Source organism: Malurus melanocephalus, unplaced genomic scaffold (genome assembly GCF_030028575.1).
Source record: "Malurus melanocephalus ecotype Western Australia unplaced genomic scaffold, MMel_1.1 scaffold_30, whole genome shotgun sequence".
NCBI lineage: Eukaryota > Metazoa > Chordata > Aves > Passeriformes > Maluridae > Malurus > Malurus melanocephalus.
In genome coordinates, this window is record NW_026623262.1 from 2,598,131 (window position 1) to 2,616,058 (window position 17,928).

The window sequence follows — 17,928 nt, forward strand, 5'->3', positions numbered from 1 at the left end:
CAGTTTTAGATCCAAGATTTTAATTCTGATCTGATTAATGTTATTTTTGGGGGGGAAAAAGTAAAAAGAAGACAACAGAAACCAAAGCCAAAGAGAGTTTAACTACAATGGGAAGAGTATATATTTTAAAATATACTCACTTCTTTTTTAATGTGATGGAATTTGAGTGTCTTGCTGAAAATCTCATCATATTCTATAATTGCATCCTTCACTGTTTGATGGAAATGAATAAGCTCACTTATTCTCTCAGAATTCTCTTTCACAGGAAATCCTTTCTGGCTTGGCAATTCCAATAATTTTATCAGATATTSAAGCTCCGCATTCAGTTGCTAACAAAAGTCAGAAAAGTCACTCAATTTGCACAAACATAATTGCAATTTTTCCTTTACATTTACCAAACAAGGGTAAATTGCCTTGGGGAAAAGTCAGTGCTATGCACTTTAAAACATTACATTCTGTTTTTATTGCCAGGTGTGAAATCACCCTGTTTCCATCACCCAGAAAAAGCCTTGCATGAAAACAAGTCAAACATATTCACAGGGCAATGGATGAGTGAATTGCTAAAACTCAGGGGCAGCATTCTCAGGAGGCAGAAGGTTCAGTAGGAGGTACCTCAGCCTCTGACCAGCTCTAAATTCCAAAGCATGAAGCTGATGCTCCCCATGCACTTCCACCACCCCAACATGTGTGTGCCACTTTGGCACACAGCAAAGAGCAGGCGAGACACACTCTGGACACTGAAAATCTCTTCTCCACTCTTACAAACACACACAAACTCTTCCTCCTGGAAAACTGATGTAAAACACGAAATACTTCAACCCCAGACAGTGTGTCTGGCATCAATGTGGGTGTGAATCTTTATGGAACCAAAACCAGCTTTTCATGCATCCTTCACTCCACTAGCTTCGCTTCTCACCTGGTAGTGTGGTTTCATTTGGTTAAGCTTTTTCTGTAGTTCTGAAATAATTAGAAGGTCACTTCCAAGGTCAACTGGTGCTGGAAGGTGGAGAGCCTCTTGAAGAATCTCTAATCCACAGGTAGTCTAAAAGATAATAAAAAAGTTCAGCATTTTTAACCACAACAAATAAAGAAACCTCCAAATTTGATCTAAATTGGTAACAAGAACCTTCCTCAAACCAGACACCCAAATGCTGTCAGTAAAGCCTCTCTGTCACAAATCTCCTGAGTGACAAGGGTAATAAGATATCTTWAAGACAGCATGAAAAAGTGATTCAGATGCCAAGACTGCAGACCCACAGACACAATTTGTGTGATAACAGATGTGGGTGTAGTGATAAGCTGCACCAGCGAAACAGCAGCTACAAACCTCTGCTTCTGCTACTGGCCTAGCCAGGGTTTCTTTTAAGGAGCACTGCACATTCTCCCTRTGCCAAGATTTCAACCCTCTTTCTGTATGAACCTGGTTGGACTTGAGTTTCGTGAATACTAAGACACCGTTTAATTGAGCAACTATTCAGTCACCAAAAAATGGTGTTTTCAAAAAGAAAAGAAAAACCACTGCTGTTAAAGCATGGATTAAACTTGATTAAAACTTGGAATTTGAAGGGGAGACTTGGACATGTATGCATTTGAGTGAGGGGAAGAAAGATCAAAACCATTTAATGTTTCCTGATGACTGACTGACATAACAGAAAACATCACCACTCCTTCTTAAATAATACCTCTAATAGCTGGTGAGAGAGTCACAGACAAACTAAAAACAATCTATGCCACAGTTGGTTCTAGCTATTTTACTTACGATTTTTAGTTGCTCTTTAAAGATCTGGCACTGTTGCTTGATGGGTTTTACTTGAGTAATTTTAAAATTCCAGATTGCCCAAAGATCGGTCAGCTCTTGCCTTTCTTTATTCAGATTCAGAATGATATCTTCTGTTACTTTTATAGATTTTTCTACTTCTAATATTAAACTCTCATTGACCTGGCAAATAGACAGACAAATTTTTTTCACACATGTTTTTATAAAATACAATGAAAACCTCATCATTTTAACCAAAACTTAACAAAACCCCAGCTATTCCAGTGCAACTTAAAAAAAATCTGATCCTTTTAAATACACTTTTTTTTCTTAATATTGTCTAGAAATAGACACAGATTGACAGAATTTATAAACTGAGGACATAGCTAAAGTTGGAGTTTAAAACTAGAACAGGTCAATAATGACTGAATTATTGCCATCTGATGGCTGTTTCACACTCAGGCAAAAGAAAATATTTTCTGAATAAACAGAACTACCCAGAATGGCCTTTTGTAGAATAAATAGCTGGAAAACAAAGTATGTGAAGAAAAGACCACCCCTTTATGCTGATAAACAAAGCAGCACCAAAGCACGGGAAGGCTGAAGTGTTTATCATTTGAATATTTGGTATTTTTACCTCTTTTTAACAGATCCTGTATGAGAAGTACCTGAAAACTGGGTAATGCTGTTTCTGCTTTTCCCATTTAATTTTTTTTTCCTAAGAGAAGCTGTTTTTTAAATTATTAGTATAATCCATATCTTCTAGATACTTAAAGGCCAAAACCTGGGAATATCATAGGAACTGGGGAGCAGAAAATATGATGACAACACGCTTCTAGGTGTTTAGGGAGAGAATATCTGAAGATATGTCAAGACTTTAAGTGACTTTGCCATTCCTCTGGCTGCATTCCACTGGCACACACGTTCARCCACACTGACAGCCTGAGCACCTTCCCTCCCTCTGGAAGTTTTTGCAGTTCAGCTCCCACCCTGCTGCAGTTTACCAACACCACCTCCCCCTTCTCAGCCTCATGTGTAATTACTGCCTACTCTGCCTTATAAAAGCAGAAAGAGCAGCTGGGTATCCAGGCTGTGTGCATTAATGGGGATTACTGAAGGAGGTGTAGCTTAGGGAATGATTGCACATCTCAAAAGATCATCTCAGGGAGTGTGGTTGAATAATTAGACAGGGATGCCTGGGCAATGTGGCCCGGGACAGAATGTTAAGACAGCAGGAAAAATTATCTGCAAGGAAGTAACTCTAACATCCACTTCTTTAGAAGAATTCATGCACTCATTGAGTAAAGACTGACTGCTTTCTAGTAGAAGTAAAATAAACTTAATATTGTACTTGCATACATGCCATCTTCCAACATGAACAAAACAGACGTGAGCATGGATTATATTCATATGCACAGAATGGGTCATTAAGGGCTCTGTCACTGTAACCACAAGCCTTTTTATATTATTTCTAGTGCCACAGGCACTCAAATGATGCCTTCATATTCTAAAAGTCTGTATCAGCATTAGCCCCTTTAAAACCAGGTACTGGACAAGTYACAATCCACCAGGCATAGAACTAGGAATGGACCTTATCACAGGCAAATACAAAATATTCAATACGGTTTATCAGATTATACTCACCACATTTACTAAATTAAGAAAATAGCAACCAATATTTTGRGTGGAAAAAGTCTTCTTTATAGTCTTTTGCCACTGTGTATTAGCTGACTCTGTCGCAATTTTAATTTCAGACTCCCTGTTTGTTGGTAGTGGTGTTGAATTATAGAATTCCTTCAGATTTTTAATATCATCATTTACCTATAGAAAGACATTAAATWAATATCAAAGCTCAAATCAAAACTTGAGATGCTGTAATCAGAAGTTCTACAGATATGATAAATTTGAACAGCACCCTCTGAATCTTTTCCTGATTTTAAGATCTATGAGTCCCTARAATCTTTACAAACACCAAATCATAGAATAGTTTTAAATAATTTGCAAATCAGTAGATGGCAAGCAGACAATTTGCTCAATGTCTGTCCCATAKCATCACATAGATATTATGTAATATCTGTACATCAATGCACTGATTTTCACTGATCTGCTTAATGTGATGTAACKGAAGTTAGCAATAATCAGAATTAGATGMAATGCAATTTTTTTTGTAGTTTATMATGCAATAAATAAACCCTATGGCTAATTTTATCTGATAGGTTCAATTCCAACCCCAATTTGTTTCTAAATATTAAATAGCTACCATATTACAGAACCTTAAAATGGAATACAAATAAAAATGAAAATTAACTGTCCTGGATATCTTTAGCACTGCTACCAAAATTATATGGCATTGAATTGATTATGATTTGAGCTAGAGTTGGTTTTTATTTCATTTTAAAATCCAATCATATTCCATTAGCATGTCAATGGAAGTAGTGCAAGACAGCAACAAAGATCTCTATGAACATATCATGTGACATTTTTAAAAGTTATATGAAGCAAATCAGTAAATTTAATATTCAGAGTACATAYACGGAAGCATTTTTATTATGCATACAATGAGAGTGCACATGTGCAGAGGAGCAAAATTAAAATCAATCACAATACTTCCTACCATGGAAGCATGTTTTTCAATTAAAAGATTTTTACAATCTAGTTAGAGAATAAATAAGTAATCCATACCTCGATGGCTGACTTTAAAAAGGCCACATAAGTTTCTAAAATTTCCAGCTTCGAAGTAATATTTTTTTCAATTTTGTTCAGTTCTTTATTCAGAAAGCCAGCTCTGCTAGAAAAAGCTGCCACCTGCTCAGGTTCAAACTCTTTCATATCTTTGATGATTTCCTCAGCTGTTTTCAGTTCACATGAAGTTTCCTTTGAGGGCAGAAGCATAGAAAAATATGTATAATRACCAGAAAGGACTTGTGAATATTGATATCACATTGTTAATGCCCATTAGGTTTGCTTTCTTATGTGTAATTCAATTACTTGTTTGAAGAAGAGCACATACATGGATATTTCTGTGATATAGTGTCCTTTCTTTCCTTAAAATGAAAGCTGTAATTATTGAAACAGCCATTTTAAAAGATAACATATCATAATGCCCAGAAAGAATAGTTAGAAGAGGTGTATAATCTGTCAGGGTAAAGTTAACACTGCAACAAACAAAAGTAATACCCTGGCATGGAAAAATTTGGCAGAAAAGACACTTATAACTATTGTAAAGTCTTGAGGAACAAAAATATATTCTTGCTCATCTGCTGAGTTTTTTATAGGGTTACTATGTGCTCTCCAGAATGGTTTTAAAGTGAATTTTATTTCCACAGGCACTGAAGTTTSTGAAAGCACTTAACATTACTGAAAAGTATTTTTACCTTTGTTTGTTTAGCCAGTTCGAGGTGTTTGTTCAGAACTCTTTCTGACTCRCACAAATACAAGCCAATCTCCACACCAACTGCAAGCATCGGGGTGAGTTTCTGAATTGATTGCCACACCTTTATTTGAAAATATTGTTCACATGGTTAATGCATATAAGTAGACATCAYGAAGCCAGTATAAAATAGCATTTTGTATAGAAAAAAAATGAGGTGACACTTGTCTGTTGGTGCTTATATAACATTGCTGGCCATAATGTCACGGTTTAAACCCAACAGCAGCTGATAACCCACAGCTCCTTAATCACACACCCCCCTCACCTGCCTCAGCCCCAAATGAAGAGAAAAATTGAAGAAAAGATAAAGCTTATGCTTTAATATCATATATAGTCAGAAAAAGTGAGGAATTAAAATATAAAGGAAGAAAACTACTATTTYTTCAACAGGCATGATCAAAACCCCTTCCTGTTTGCTCTCATTTTGTCGACAATGCTTTCTTTTACCCTAAATATCTGAGGCTTCTCATTTCAAAATGGCACAATTGCATTATAATCTAGGTATTATAGCCCTGGCAGAGATATTTTGATTCTGCTCAAAAGCTTTTGATTTTTTCAGAAAGTCCATTTGAAGTGTCTCTGACAAGGCAAGAGACCTATTTTTGTGCAGACACAAATACAGAATTCCCTTCCACTGTAAGTAGGATGTTATAAATGCACCATGATAACAAAACAGATCATGAAGAGCACAGRCAGATGATGTCAGACACAACACACATCGTTATTATTAGACATGTGAATTCACATGTCACATTTTTCTTAAGAAGTAGCTGCTAATTGAGGTTCAAACAATAAGCACTCTACACTGGAATGAATAACTGTGTTATGACAAACGTCTCCAAGGTGTTCTCTAATGCATGGCTGGGAACAGTGATTAGAACACAGTACAGATTGAGACTTTATGTTCAATTTCAGGTCTACATTTGAGGTAAAAATTACCTTTATAATTTAACTTTCAGTTTAAGAATCACAGCATGATAGTGACATCATTTCTATACATATAAACGGTATAGAAAGGGACCAACTAGTGGCAAATCAAATTCACATTTGATTGAGAATAGTTCAAAATAAACATCATGCAAATACAAAATGTCAGATTGTAGACTTTATTATTCAGTCATTAAATTTACTTTTCTGGTCTACACTCTTGGCTCCATACAAACCTTGCTAAAAGACTATACTTTTAAAATTTGAATTTACACATGGAAACTTATTTAGGAGCCATTTGTCTATTCCATCTCTACAAATTATTAATGTCTGTAGTACAATGTGCCATTCAACCGTTTAAAGCAGGCTGTCATGTCCTTGATGCATCAATACCTTAACAAAAGGAATTTTTATAGTGAGCAGAATGTAATCTTCGTAAGATTTACTGAAAATTTAGTCACCATGCTTATTAACCTTCAATTTTTCCACAGTTCTATTTTTATCTTCAGCCAAATGAAATAGAAGACAAAAGCAGTGGGGGAAACCTGCCAGCAGGTCACAGTACTGATTGATCACTTCTTTTCCAAAAGAACAAATTATAATAGTTCATTATCCAAGCAAATCTATGCTCRATTGAACATCACTGCTAAAAGGTTCTCCTGGAAAGAGCTGAATTTTTCAGAACAGCTTTAGCTTCCTTTGTGCTCATTAGAACAATCATCATTCTGACTGGAACTGTGGTCTCTCTAACAAACTTGTTGTTATTTGACTCAACTTTAATATTCACTATAGTTGAATTATGGCAACAAATGCATTGTTCATGAATGYGTTGAGCATGTTATGGAATGCATTAAGATGTGTTATGAGGGTGATAATACTCAWAAMAAAATGACCARAGTGCTGGAGMACCTCTGCTATGAYRAGAGGCTGAGAGAGCTGGGGCTGTTCAGCCTGGAGAACAGAAGACTTGGGGAAGGTTTTATAGGAAACCCTCCCAGTGCATAAAGRRGTCTGTAAGAAAGCTRGAGAGTGACTTGGAGWGACAGAACAAGGGGTAATGGCTTCAAACTGAAATGGGGTAKGTCTAGATTGGATACAAGGAAGAAATTCTTTGAGGGTGGTGAGGCACTGGAGCAGGTTTCCTRKWGAAGCTGTGGCTGCCCCATTCCTGAAAGTGTYCAAGGCCAGGTTGGATGSGGCTCTGAGCTGCCTGGTCTWGTGGAAGGTGCCTCTGACCATRGCAGGGGGTTGGAACTGGATGATCTTTAAGATCCSTTTCAACCCAAGACATTCTGTGATTCTGTAATGTACCTTATTCAGSTGATCTTCAAGTAAGGCAGTCCACTGTTGTTCCTTCAAAGTAAATTCTTTATAATCCAGACACTGGCTGCTTAATTGATCTACTCGTTTTTGAACACATTCCATCATTTTCTGAATTCCTGCCACCCAAGAGCTAAAACAGAAAAGAAGAACTCTTGTTTATTTCTGTTTTCTTACTCACTATGAAAGATGATTATGATTTTTTTTAAAAAACCCAACACTTTTTCTGTTAATTTGTATGTTGAATAACTTACAATTTTTAAACTGTTACCCTTAAAAGAAAAATAACCAGAGAAATATTAAAATTAATCCAAATAAAATGGATAATTAGTAAAACTCAGGAATGAAATTTCCAGATAAATCATTTGTCACCAGTACCTAAGGTAGATTCACAAGAGAGATACATTAATTCTCACAAGACACATAGCCTGTTTCACTGAGAATGAGCTCATTTCACTTCTCACTTTGGCTATACTGTCTAAAAACTAAAATGACAAATGGAAGAGCTTAAAAAGAGAGAAAATACATAGCATAGCAGTTCTACTTTAAAAGGAATGTTTTCTTTGGGCTTTCAAATATTTCAGTGTTTTTGCAGTAGCTGAAAAAAGAATGTCATACACATTCTAAGTCAACCTTTCCTTAAAGCTATTTTAATGGGAGAAAAACCCCACCAATTTACAAAACAATGGCTTGCCTTTTAACTTTAGGTAAGTTAACTTATCAGGACAGCAATTCAGAGTCTGAATACTTGAGGTAGTCCACTTTATATTGTAAAGAAGTTACCTCACACAATTAAGAACTGAAGTTTTGATATTARCACCCCTAACACACAAAACAAGTTAATTACAACTTAAATTTATTCACCATAAGAATTTTTGTAAAACAAACATGTTCAAAAGAAGTTTTTGAATTATTTTAGTTTCATCAGAAACTTATGTTAATACAGATGCTTATTCCAGGTCTTCGACTTTGTCCTTCAGTATTAAAGGAAATTTTCTCTTTCTTCAGGTAAAGCTCAGAGTTAAATTCTGCAACTCAAACAAAGATATTAGTCTGCACTACTAATATGAAACATGGCATTAGTATATTAAATTCAGTTTGAATTTGATCCAAGAATTGGACACAAAGAGAACCGAAATTCCAAGTCCTTTTAGGGAACAGGTGATTTCAAAGTTTGTAAAATGTGCTTTCAAAAACTAGCAAGCTCTTAGTTTCTGCTTTAATCTTAAATTCTAAAAATRTCATGCTTCTATTTCAGTATTCCTTAAAAAGAGATATGTTTAAAAACAACTAGCAGCACTCCTTTTAAAAAAGCAATAAGGGAACAAGATTTACAATTTTTGAAAAGGATAATTTACATCTCAGTAAAACCTTACAAGTAGCATTCCTAAAAGCTTTTYATGAGTTTGGTTCATATAAATACCATCAGAGAATTATGGCAGAAGCACAGAGTCTTTAAATGCGAACCTGCTTAGCAAACTATGCTRGCTCTAAATGCAATTTGATTCTAACTTCTCGAGTTACAAAGCAACAGATACCTATGGAGAGATGCAGCAGATATGAAAAAATGGAGGGAATACCTGTGAGAATCTGCTTTATTAACTAAAGATYGTCCCTTTTGCATGGTAGTTGCTGTGCAACCTTTAATTGCTTCCTGTAATTCCTTGTACTTCAGTGTCAATGCAGGCAAATGTAAGCCTTCTGTAACAGAGATTTTATGGAAATTCTCAATACTTTSGAGACCATCAAGTACCTGAAGGAAAAGGAAAAAGCAAAGTATACGTTATCAATATTTCTATTGTTGGAGCTATCATTGGGAATAGTCTGCTTTTAAAACTTCTATAAACAGTCTAAAAAACTATGCCTGGGGAAAAAAAATACAAAAATATCGTGTGTTCTTTGGACACCTTAAAACGCAACCTTTTCTAAATAGTTTCCTAATGGAAATATTTTGGAATAAAGGATGCATTACTAATAATACTGATTATAATTAGCCCCTGTGGCAATCACTGCAAAGATAGACATTGTTTCTGGTATCCATAATACTTTGCAACAGTTTGAATATTTCAGCGCAGTTCCTGTACCGTTGTACACCTTTAAGCCATCATGGCAAAGTGTCTGATATTAAAGTCCAATTTCTGGCAAATAAATATTTCCCAGATACCTTATTTTGGAAACCAAGCAGTCTTCTCCAGATACTTAAAGAAAAAAATAAAAAAAGAGAAAAGTTTTTTAACTGATTTGCCATTTTGGATGGAAGTTTGAGGCAAAAAGTCATATGAAAAATGTTTGCTTAATCCCACATACACCAGCCTTAAAATGCACACATAATAGTTTTAATATCAGGTTATTATAGATTTGGCTTTTTACCAACCTTGCCAGCAGCATGAAAAAAGTCATTTGCCTCTTGCAGCAGGGCTTTCCTTTCTTCCATGTKGAACCACACTTCTTCTTGCAACAGACAGATTTTCTGATTTGAAAGCTTTAGATGTTCTTTTTCTGTATAGTCTTCTGAAAGCAAGATCCTAAATGCCTCACCTTCCAATTGTTCCACAGTGGAATTCCATTCCTAATGGGAAAAATTCCACTTTAATCAATTACACATAGAAAAGGAATATAYTGCATGGCAATAATACATGCATTGGAGAACATGTATTGTTATAAGCCTGAAAGCTACAATGATTTAAAATAGCATTTCTACCAGGAGGGGCTTTGCAGCAARTCAGGGTTTAATGATAAGAGTTTTCAGCTGTGGCATTCCACATTCTTTGACATGGTTTCACAGGCACAAGCAGCAGTTACCAGGGTGTCTGCTGGGAAGATTAGTCTGGATGACACAGAGACAAGAAACTTGACCACACTCTAATGCAAACAGCTCCTTAAGCCCAACTATTTAGTCAAGAACAAATTAAAATATTGCCTCAATAACAGCTGCTGGCAGACAATTTCTGCTGCAAGCTGTCTGGTAATCGCTTCAATCAAATTACCCTCCCTTATAGAAGGGTGTTCTACCATGCTTGACATTTTCCATTGTGCAGCTTCCCTGATTTCCTACACAAAATCTTAAGTCCACTCAAAGAATGTCTCTGCCTTATCTGATCATGAACCTTTCTAGTGGCAGTGACAGAAGTTCATTCTTTGTCTGACATTGTTCATCGATTTGACAACAACTGGTATGGTAAAAACACTTGTTCAAAAAGATCAGCAACTTATTTTACATGGAATAAACAACTTCAAGAGATGCAGTTCTCTCTCTCTCCCTTTTGGATCTGTTTCAACAAGTAACAGTTGACAGATCTCCTCGAATTCCCACCATATCCATTGCCCAGCAAGCTTAAATAGCACATGGCAATTCCAATGAAGGGACTACATTCCTTCCTGTATTCGAGATCAACTGGAGCAAGCSAAGAAAAGATCCAGCACTACTCACAGGCCAATGAATACCTCACCCAAACGTGGAAAACACGTGCATTCACACTGTGCCTGTACATTCTAGTCTTGAATGTGATAGTATTTATCTAAAAATACCTTTCATCTCACTCTAAAATACAACTGCCAAGGTATACTAAGTGATCAACCTTTCGGTGTGAATTGTGAAGTACAACTACCAATATAATAATATTCCCTCAAATTACAAATGAAACAGTGGGCACTAATACAGCCACAAGGGCTGTGAGCTGCTGTGACAATTGCTTTTTGATGTGTCTTTCAGGAAGTTCAGGGAATGGCTGTAGCAGTGAAATTAACAGTGAGCTGATAAAACCAACAGACAGAAATATAATTCTGTGGAATTCACACAAAAAGATAAAGTACTTCAACATCTGTCATCCCCCAGAAAATTGCTCAGATATGTTAAAAATTATTTGGCCACCAAGTGGTGCTAACAGTTCTTTTTTACTATGTCAAGCACCTCTGATGCACAGAGAAATGTAAAAGCAGTGCCGGCAGATATCCTTACTGAAACATGAATTCCTAAATACGCCTCTTCTCTCAAATCTTGGTGGCAAATGATGGGGAGTTGGGAAAGTCCTACAGGAGCCAGGGGCAGGMGGGTCCTTTAAAAGTTTGTGAGGGTTGAGGGCTTTTCCCCCCGGTTATGATTTCTTATTTTTGGTCTTGATAATTTTACAAGCAAGTGATAATGTTTTCAGGGGTTTTACCTCTTATCATGCTGAAGTTCAGCTTGACAACATAATATTAAATCACTCCCCTTTCTCCTCCCAGCCCAGTTCATAATAAGATGCCAAGCCTGTTAAWCCTTCTTAGGCTGGCCTTTGAACAATTTAAGAAACAATTTCTCCTGGCCAACTTAATGCAACAATACATGTAAATAAACACATTGTGTGGAAGAGTTCAGACATTGGGATTTTCTCACTCCCTGTGAGAACCCAAACTCGCTCTGCATGGCTGCYGAACGGAARCATTCTGCCTTGAACYCTAGCACAMAYGTGAACTGTTACTTGAAAAGATTTRTTTACACTACTTCAGGACAGGGWTCCTCCTTMATTCTGTTTGCAAAATCTGCAGTTCAGTGCTGCAAAAAACAATGTGCAAAGCCCCATAACACACAGCTTTCTCAATCATATTTGGAGTATTCAGTTTTATCCTAGCCATTGTTCTGCACATCATAAGCAAAACCAACATGCTCAGTAACATCCCCTTCAAGAATTTCATTTACCTTTTCTAGAATATGCTGCCAACAAGAAAAGCTGAAGGCTAAAGATAAAATCTTCTAAATCACAATTCATATGGATGCGTAACAAAAATGTTTAATACTAAACACCTTTAAATGACCTCATAAAAAAAAAGGCAATTAAGTAAAATGATATGAATGATCTATTTCATAATGTATGGGAGAAGAATTGTTAGGTGAAACTGTAATAAGTGTTATTATGATAAGTTAGTTTCTAGATACTCAACCATGAAAAGGAATATTATACAAAATGAAAATGCATATTGTTCTCCTTTCTRCACTTGCACTCTAATTTATAATTCAGACAGCAAATTACAAGAACAACCTGTGAAACTGAAATGTAGGGAAGATTAATGATTATTTGGCTAAAATTCAGCAAWGCTTTAGGACACCTTTATTTTGGTGGGTGTCTCTCTGAAAACACCCTGCAGCTTACTCATTCACTGGTTTATCTGTTTTTCTTGTGCCAAAGGTCTGTACAGAAGAATTTATCTTGACATACTCATCTTCTCTAAACAAAAAAAAAAGTGTTTTCTGTCATACTGCTTGGAGAAGCATTAGAAATAACATTTTATTCTGCTTTCATGACAGTCTTGAAGCAGTTTACTGTTAATTATGCTAACAGGGAAATGTGACGTTTAATTACAAAGCTTACAAGGAAACAGGTCTGTGAACAATCATAAGCCCCTTTTCATCAACGCAATAACCTTTTAAAAGGCTTTTCCTTCGACTGGGAGAGCTTTTGGATGAAAAAGGCCTCGTTGGTGTTTGGGGWTATCCAAATTCAATTGCATGAAAATGGTATCCTGTGGAATGATCCTGACCCAGCAACAGCACTGATGACAGTGCAATGGAGATACCTAAAAAAGGTTCTAAACATAGGCAATTTGTTTCACACTAAGATCCTTTCTTCTTATAGCAACATTTTCTTTAATCTGATCTTGCTTTTATGAGCAGCAATAACCAATTTATTCTCTGGAAAACTGATATTAACAATGAAAATAGCATTTTCAATTAYCTTTAGTCACAAGAAAAAAATGGGCAAATACGTCTTCCAATCATGTACTCAGTTCACTGACAATTCATTATGCTAGAAATGGCTGGTGTTTTATCCTTAATGAACATTAAAATTTGGTAATATTTGAATAAAATTGCTTTTGTTTATTTTGCACAAGAGGGTTTAACACATAAATTACCTGTGTGGAACTTGATAACTAAATTGAAAAACTAACTAAACAACATCAAGGATTATTCTTCTTTAAACTTACTGATAGCTTTTAAAATTTTAAATGAAAAAAAATCTAAGAAACATGGACGCCTTGCACTAAAAGAAGTAAAATTACTAAAATAATTTAGACATATAGAGATATACATCTCATGTATGTATCAAAACGATCTACTCCTATATSTGCTCATTCAATGCCCAAGTTCATGTTTTCCTACTCATTTTTCAAGTTGCTTCCCAGTAATGTATTTCTTACTTTCACTTTGACTTCCATTTSTTCAAGCTCTTGAAGTAACTCTTCATTTTCCAGTAGTGATGAGCCTAAGTTTTGCTTCTGAAAGTAATCTCTGATGTTTTTCTTATACCAAGATGTAACCTAATTAAATAATAAAARGAACTCAGTTAGTGAAAAGTTTGAGAAGTTTTAAAAAWWWTTTWAATCTTTTTTWAAAATACTTACAAGGCAGTTTCATCCAAAAAAAACCCATTTCATTCCTTTCATTTTTCATTTCTCATGTTCATGCTTTTATTTAAATACTTTTGWGTTACAACAAATGCAGAAGGAAAGGGCGAATGCCAAAACAAACACATAGTGGAATATATATAACAAAAAAGACAAAAATGTATACTCATCAAGTATGACCAGATTATAAATTAACACAGTAAARGAAAAATCAACTTAYAGCCACACAAAGAATAAATGCATGKTTTTTGRCACAATAAAGATGTTGCACATTATTCCTTGAAATACAGTAACTTAAAAATATCCCTTTGCATACAGTAAAAGACTAAAAATGTGAGTACTTCTGACCTAGCAGAACCTCTCCATCCCTGGCTTGAAAAACCCAGTTAAGCTATTGGGATGGAATATTGAACTATTGTGTGGAAGAATCATGTAGCTTGAAAAATTTATTACATCTCACTAACTTCTTGAGCAAGTAYATGCAGTAAACATAAGGAGTAGACCAGTGCATTTTTTTAATTCCACAGAATTACTTGCATTTATATCTGCCTGATTCATCATAGGTACCTCTCMCTTTCTTTGTAAACAACACAACAAGAATCCCTGAGTGAAGTTTTGCATTTTAAAATAGTATCAAAAATTAGTTATTGGTATCAAGAGGACTTCCTTCAATCTTTCCAGTCTGGAAAATCACCACTATCCTTAGATCAGATGCAGCATATTAAGAATTCTAGGTACTACAGATTTTAATAGCCCATTAAAGATTTTTTTTTATCTGCTCATGTAGAATAATTATATTTTTTATAAATTCAAACAATTCTAAAAAATAAAATTACCTTTAAAATATGTTKGAAACATTTTCAGTTACCAATAAAAACCAGTTCACATTATCTCATGAGCCCAACAGAGCTAAGAAAGTAAGGAAATTATTTTACTACTAAGCCTTCATTTCTTGAGCATATCCTCCAGATGTGTACACACTGACTGAAACATTTTTCCTGGAAGCACATTTTCACAGAACGTTTAGTATGGGTTCATGAAAATACAAATAAATGGAGTGGACAATAAAAACTGTGCTAAAAGGGAAATAAAAATTTCGCTATGAATCAGGACTGGGGTGTTTTTGTATCATATATCTGTTTAGCAAAACAAACCAGTATTTCTGTAATGCTAGGTAGGGAAAAAGAATAATTCTTTAAGCCTGTTATAGCAAAGTATTCACTCCTTGACCATTTTGCAGTGTTTCTTTCCATTGCAGTGAATTTAATCAGATGTCTTCCAGTGCAGCTAAAACCTCTGAGKGATTTTATTGTGCTACCTTAGCTCTGAAGGAAGAGCTGAGGATAATTCACTGCTTTTTAAGCAAAAAAAACCCCACAGAACCTTTCTTTCAGTGATTTTGCTGAAGGGATGGGAAATGAGACAAGGTTAATACAGCTGTTTGAAAATGACAGTGGTTTCCCTTGATTGGCTGAATTCTAAAATCACTCCTGCTCTTCAAGAATAAGAATTTATCTTTCATTTACAATAGYTATTGCCTGAATTAATTATTTTTTTCTTCTAAAGATAACTAATTATGCATGAAATAGGCCAATCTGCCTCTGATTTTCATTAATGACAGAGATATCAGAAAATTTRATACTTCCATAAAGGAAGGTAGGTAAAATAAATATGCTTTCACATATTGAAAATTCTAAAAAAAAAAACCACGTGACAATCATGACTATCAGATCATCCCATTCCAGTAAGAGATCAAAGGGAGATGCTGMATTTTTAGTGTTTCATAACCTGGTAATAAGGGATAAATAACCCACAGATTGTGCATCCTTCTAGACTGCACAGTTGTGCCTGGCAAAACAGAAGAGACACCAAGAGTAAAGACCCACTCTTAGGTCTTACACAGCAGAGATTGTCTCCAGTATTTTGCTTTCTCTGTATCCCCTGAAGCCCCATTAACATCAGTCAAACATTCCAAATTTAGGATTTCCTCAAACAGAAGTGACCCAGAAATATTGGCCTAATAAAAATATTTAAGTYTTTTTCTGTACTGTAAAACAGTTGCTAGTCAGTTTTTTTTACTGTCATTTCTCTTTATATTACATGGCCTACCTGGTTYTCCTGTTGGTGCCACAAACAGATTTGCAGAGCCTGCTCCAGCCCTTGGCGCTGATGTCTGAGGAATTTGTCCAGTTGTTGTCTCCTGTCCTGCAGCATTTCAAGGAGATTGTCGATTTTCAAGCAGCTGCTGTGAGCTCCTTGAATCAACTCTGGGTTTGCATTTGGCCCCTCACATTTGAATTCTTCTATGAATTGAGTTAGGTCATGGCTTTTGTTTAAAAGGGCAAGTGACTTCTTCAAAAGTTCTGAAAGAAAGAATTTCATTAATAAAAAACCCCAATGTGCTTTGTGATTCTAGCAGAATATTTCAAACATTACTCAAGTATTTTTCAAACTATTTTCTTATATGAGCAAAACGTATTTTCATGCATTGCCTGGACATAAATATTTACTTTAGAAGGTGCACATTTACCAAGATATTTCAATTTGGACAGCTCTTATGTAAACCTACAAAGGTATAATGGTAACCACACAAACATATACATAAACACACAYGTAATGGTGTACTGAGAGACATAAAGACAAAATTCAGAGGTGTTATTGTTTTCCCAAAACTCGTTGATGGTTTCCCAATGCTTGGGTAAGCTGAGGTGSAATTTCCTACCCTACTTTCTCTATTGGTCCGTAGCCTCTGTAGTTTTTCACTAGTGATGCAAGCTGAGTTTAGGTCTTTATGACCCTTACAAGTGTTGAAAAAAGAACTGTTCTCATGCCTAGAGGCTGTTATAAATAACTCAGAGGTATCAGRAACTCTCACATTCTTTGTACAATCTTTACCTAGATACATTCAGGGTTAAATAGCTCACCACTGCCTGTTCTGTAGCAACAAAGATGGAAGCCCCAGCTTGAAACCAGGAGTTTCATATCTTTCAAGAAGTCTGCTAAAAAGCTCTCTCACCATTCTATTTTTCCAAATCGAACATTTTCATATTTAAGATTTTTTTTTAAATACGCACAGAGAGAGTAAAATGACTCTTTCAAGAAGTCAGTGCACCACCACATGCCCTTAGGAGTGAAATGTTGTTTGCACCTTTTGTATGATGCTCTTGTTGCAGAAGAAGTTCTCTCAAAGAGTCAATAGTGTCAAATTCTTGAGCATTTTTCAGGAAATCTTCAACTTGGTCAATTTTAACAGCAAACTGCATAAAGAAAACAAAGGATAGGGAGAAGAACAGATTTATTTTGTTTTGCATAACTACATCATGATCTTTGCATTATTGGGAAAGCTCATGAGAATTTGTAAATTCTTGGAGAAAGGTATTTTTAATGACTGCTAGACACAGATGCTTTGTGGCCTCTATGCAMCTTCTGTGTTGTTTTTTCCTTTGAGGTACTGATTGATTGAAGGATTTTTGTTGACATAATCTGYGATTACAGTTTGCCAGTTTGCGAATCATCTTTCCTACAAAGCCTTATAACAAATCTAATTTTGTTGTATAATATACATTATCAGGACACACTAATTAGTATTTTATTGGTCTTGGACTTCTTAGGACAGTCAGTAGTCCCATGGTTGCTGGCACTGGGATACTACAGAAACAAAATTACCAGGAGGAATTATTAAACTGTTCAAGTTCCAGGATGCAGGRACAGCTGATGATGAGGATACAGAGTGGGCACACACCTGCTGGGTGAGGAATCCCTCTCTTCTATAGCTCCCTTGGTGAATTAGTGATCTTGGGATAAGAGGTAAATGGGTAAACAGGGATCACTCAGTTGTTCTTTTGTGCTCGTCTGTATATCAAAGCCTTGAGTAAAAGACTGTCAAGTTAGACTAATATTTGYTTTATGTAATTACAATAGATTCATGATATTTTGGCATCAAAATGAGGTGATCAGTCCTCAGTGTGCATTAGTAAAGGCACCTGAGAATTCAGTTCTTTAAATGCCAAATMATTTTAATCGTAAGGAATGACAGATATTCTGCACAATGTCCATAGCCACCAAAACACATATTTTAGGTTTTGATCCAGTTTCACTTTTCACTGGCATTTTC

At 35.5% G+C, this 17,928-nt stretch overlaps 1 protein-coding gene across 1 annotated transcript in view; it reads right to left on the reverse strand.

The window, feature by feature from the left end:
• Positions 1-17,928, reverse strand: part of CCDC141 (coiled-coil domain containing 141) — a 52,433-nt gene that overhangs the window by 16,936 nt on the left and 17,569 nt on the right. Inside the window, exons 6-17 of the mRNA XM_057363732.1 lie at positions 16,963-17,071; positions 15,924-16,177; positions 13,608-13,727; positions 9,808-10,002; positions 9,014-9,186; positions 7,425-7,566; positions 5,131-5,250; positions 4,439-4,630; positions 3,401-3,577; positions 1,760-1,939; positions 917-1,042; positions 141-329 (exon numbers count right to left, since the gene is read on the reverse strand). Of these exons, the coding sequence (XP_057219715.1) occupies positions 141-329; positions 917-1,042; positions 1,760-1,939; positions 3,401-3,577; positions 4,439-4,630; positions 5,131-5,250; positions 7,425-7,566; positions 9,014-9,186; positions 9,808-10,002; positions 13,608-13,727; positions 15,924-16,177; positions 16,963-17,071 (1,977 nt within the window). The remainder of the gene's footprint in view (positions 1-140; positions 330-916; positions 1,043-1,759; positions 1,940-3,400; positions 3,578-4,438; positions 4,631-5,130; positions 5,251-7,424; positions 7,567-9,013; positions 9,187-9,807; positions 10,003-13,607; positions 13,728-15,923; positions 16,178-16,962; positions 17,072-17,928) is intronic.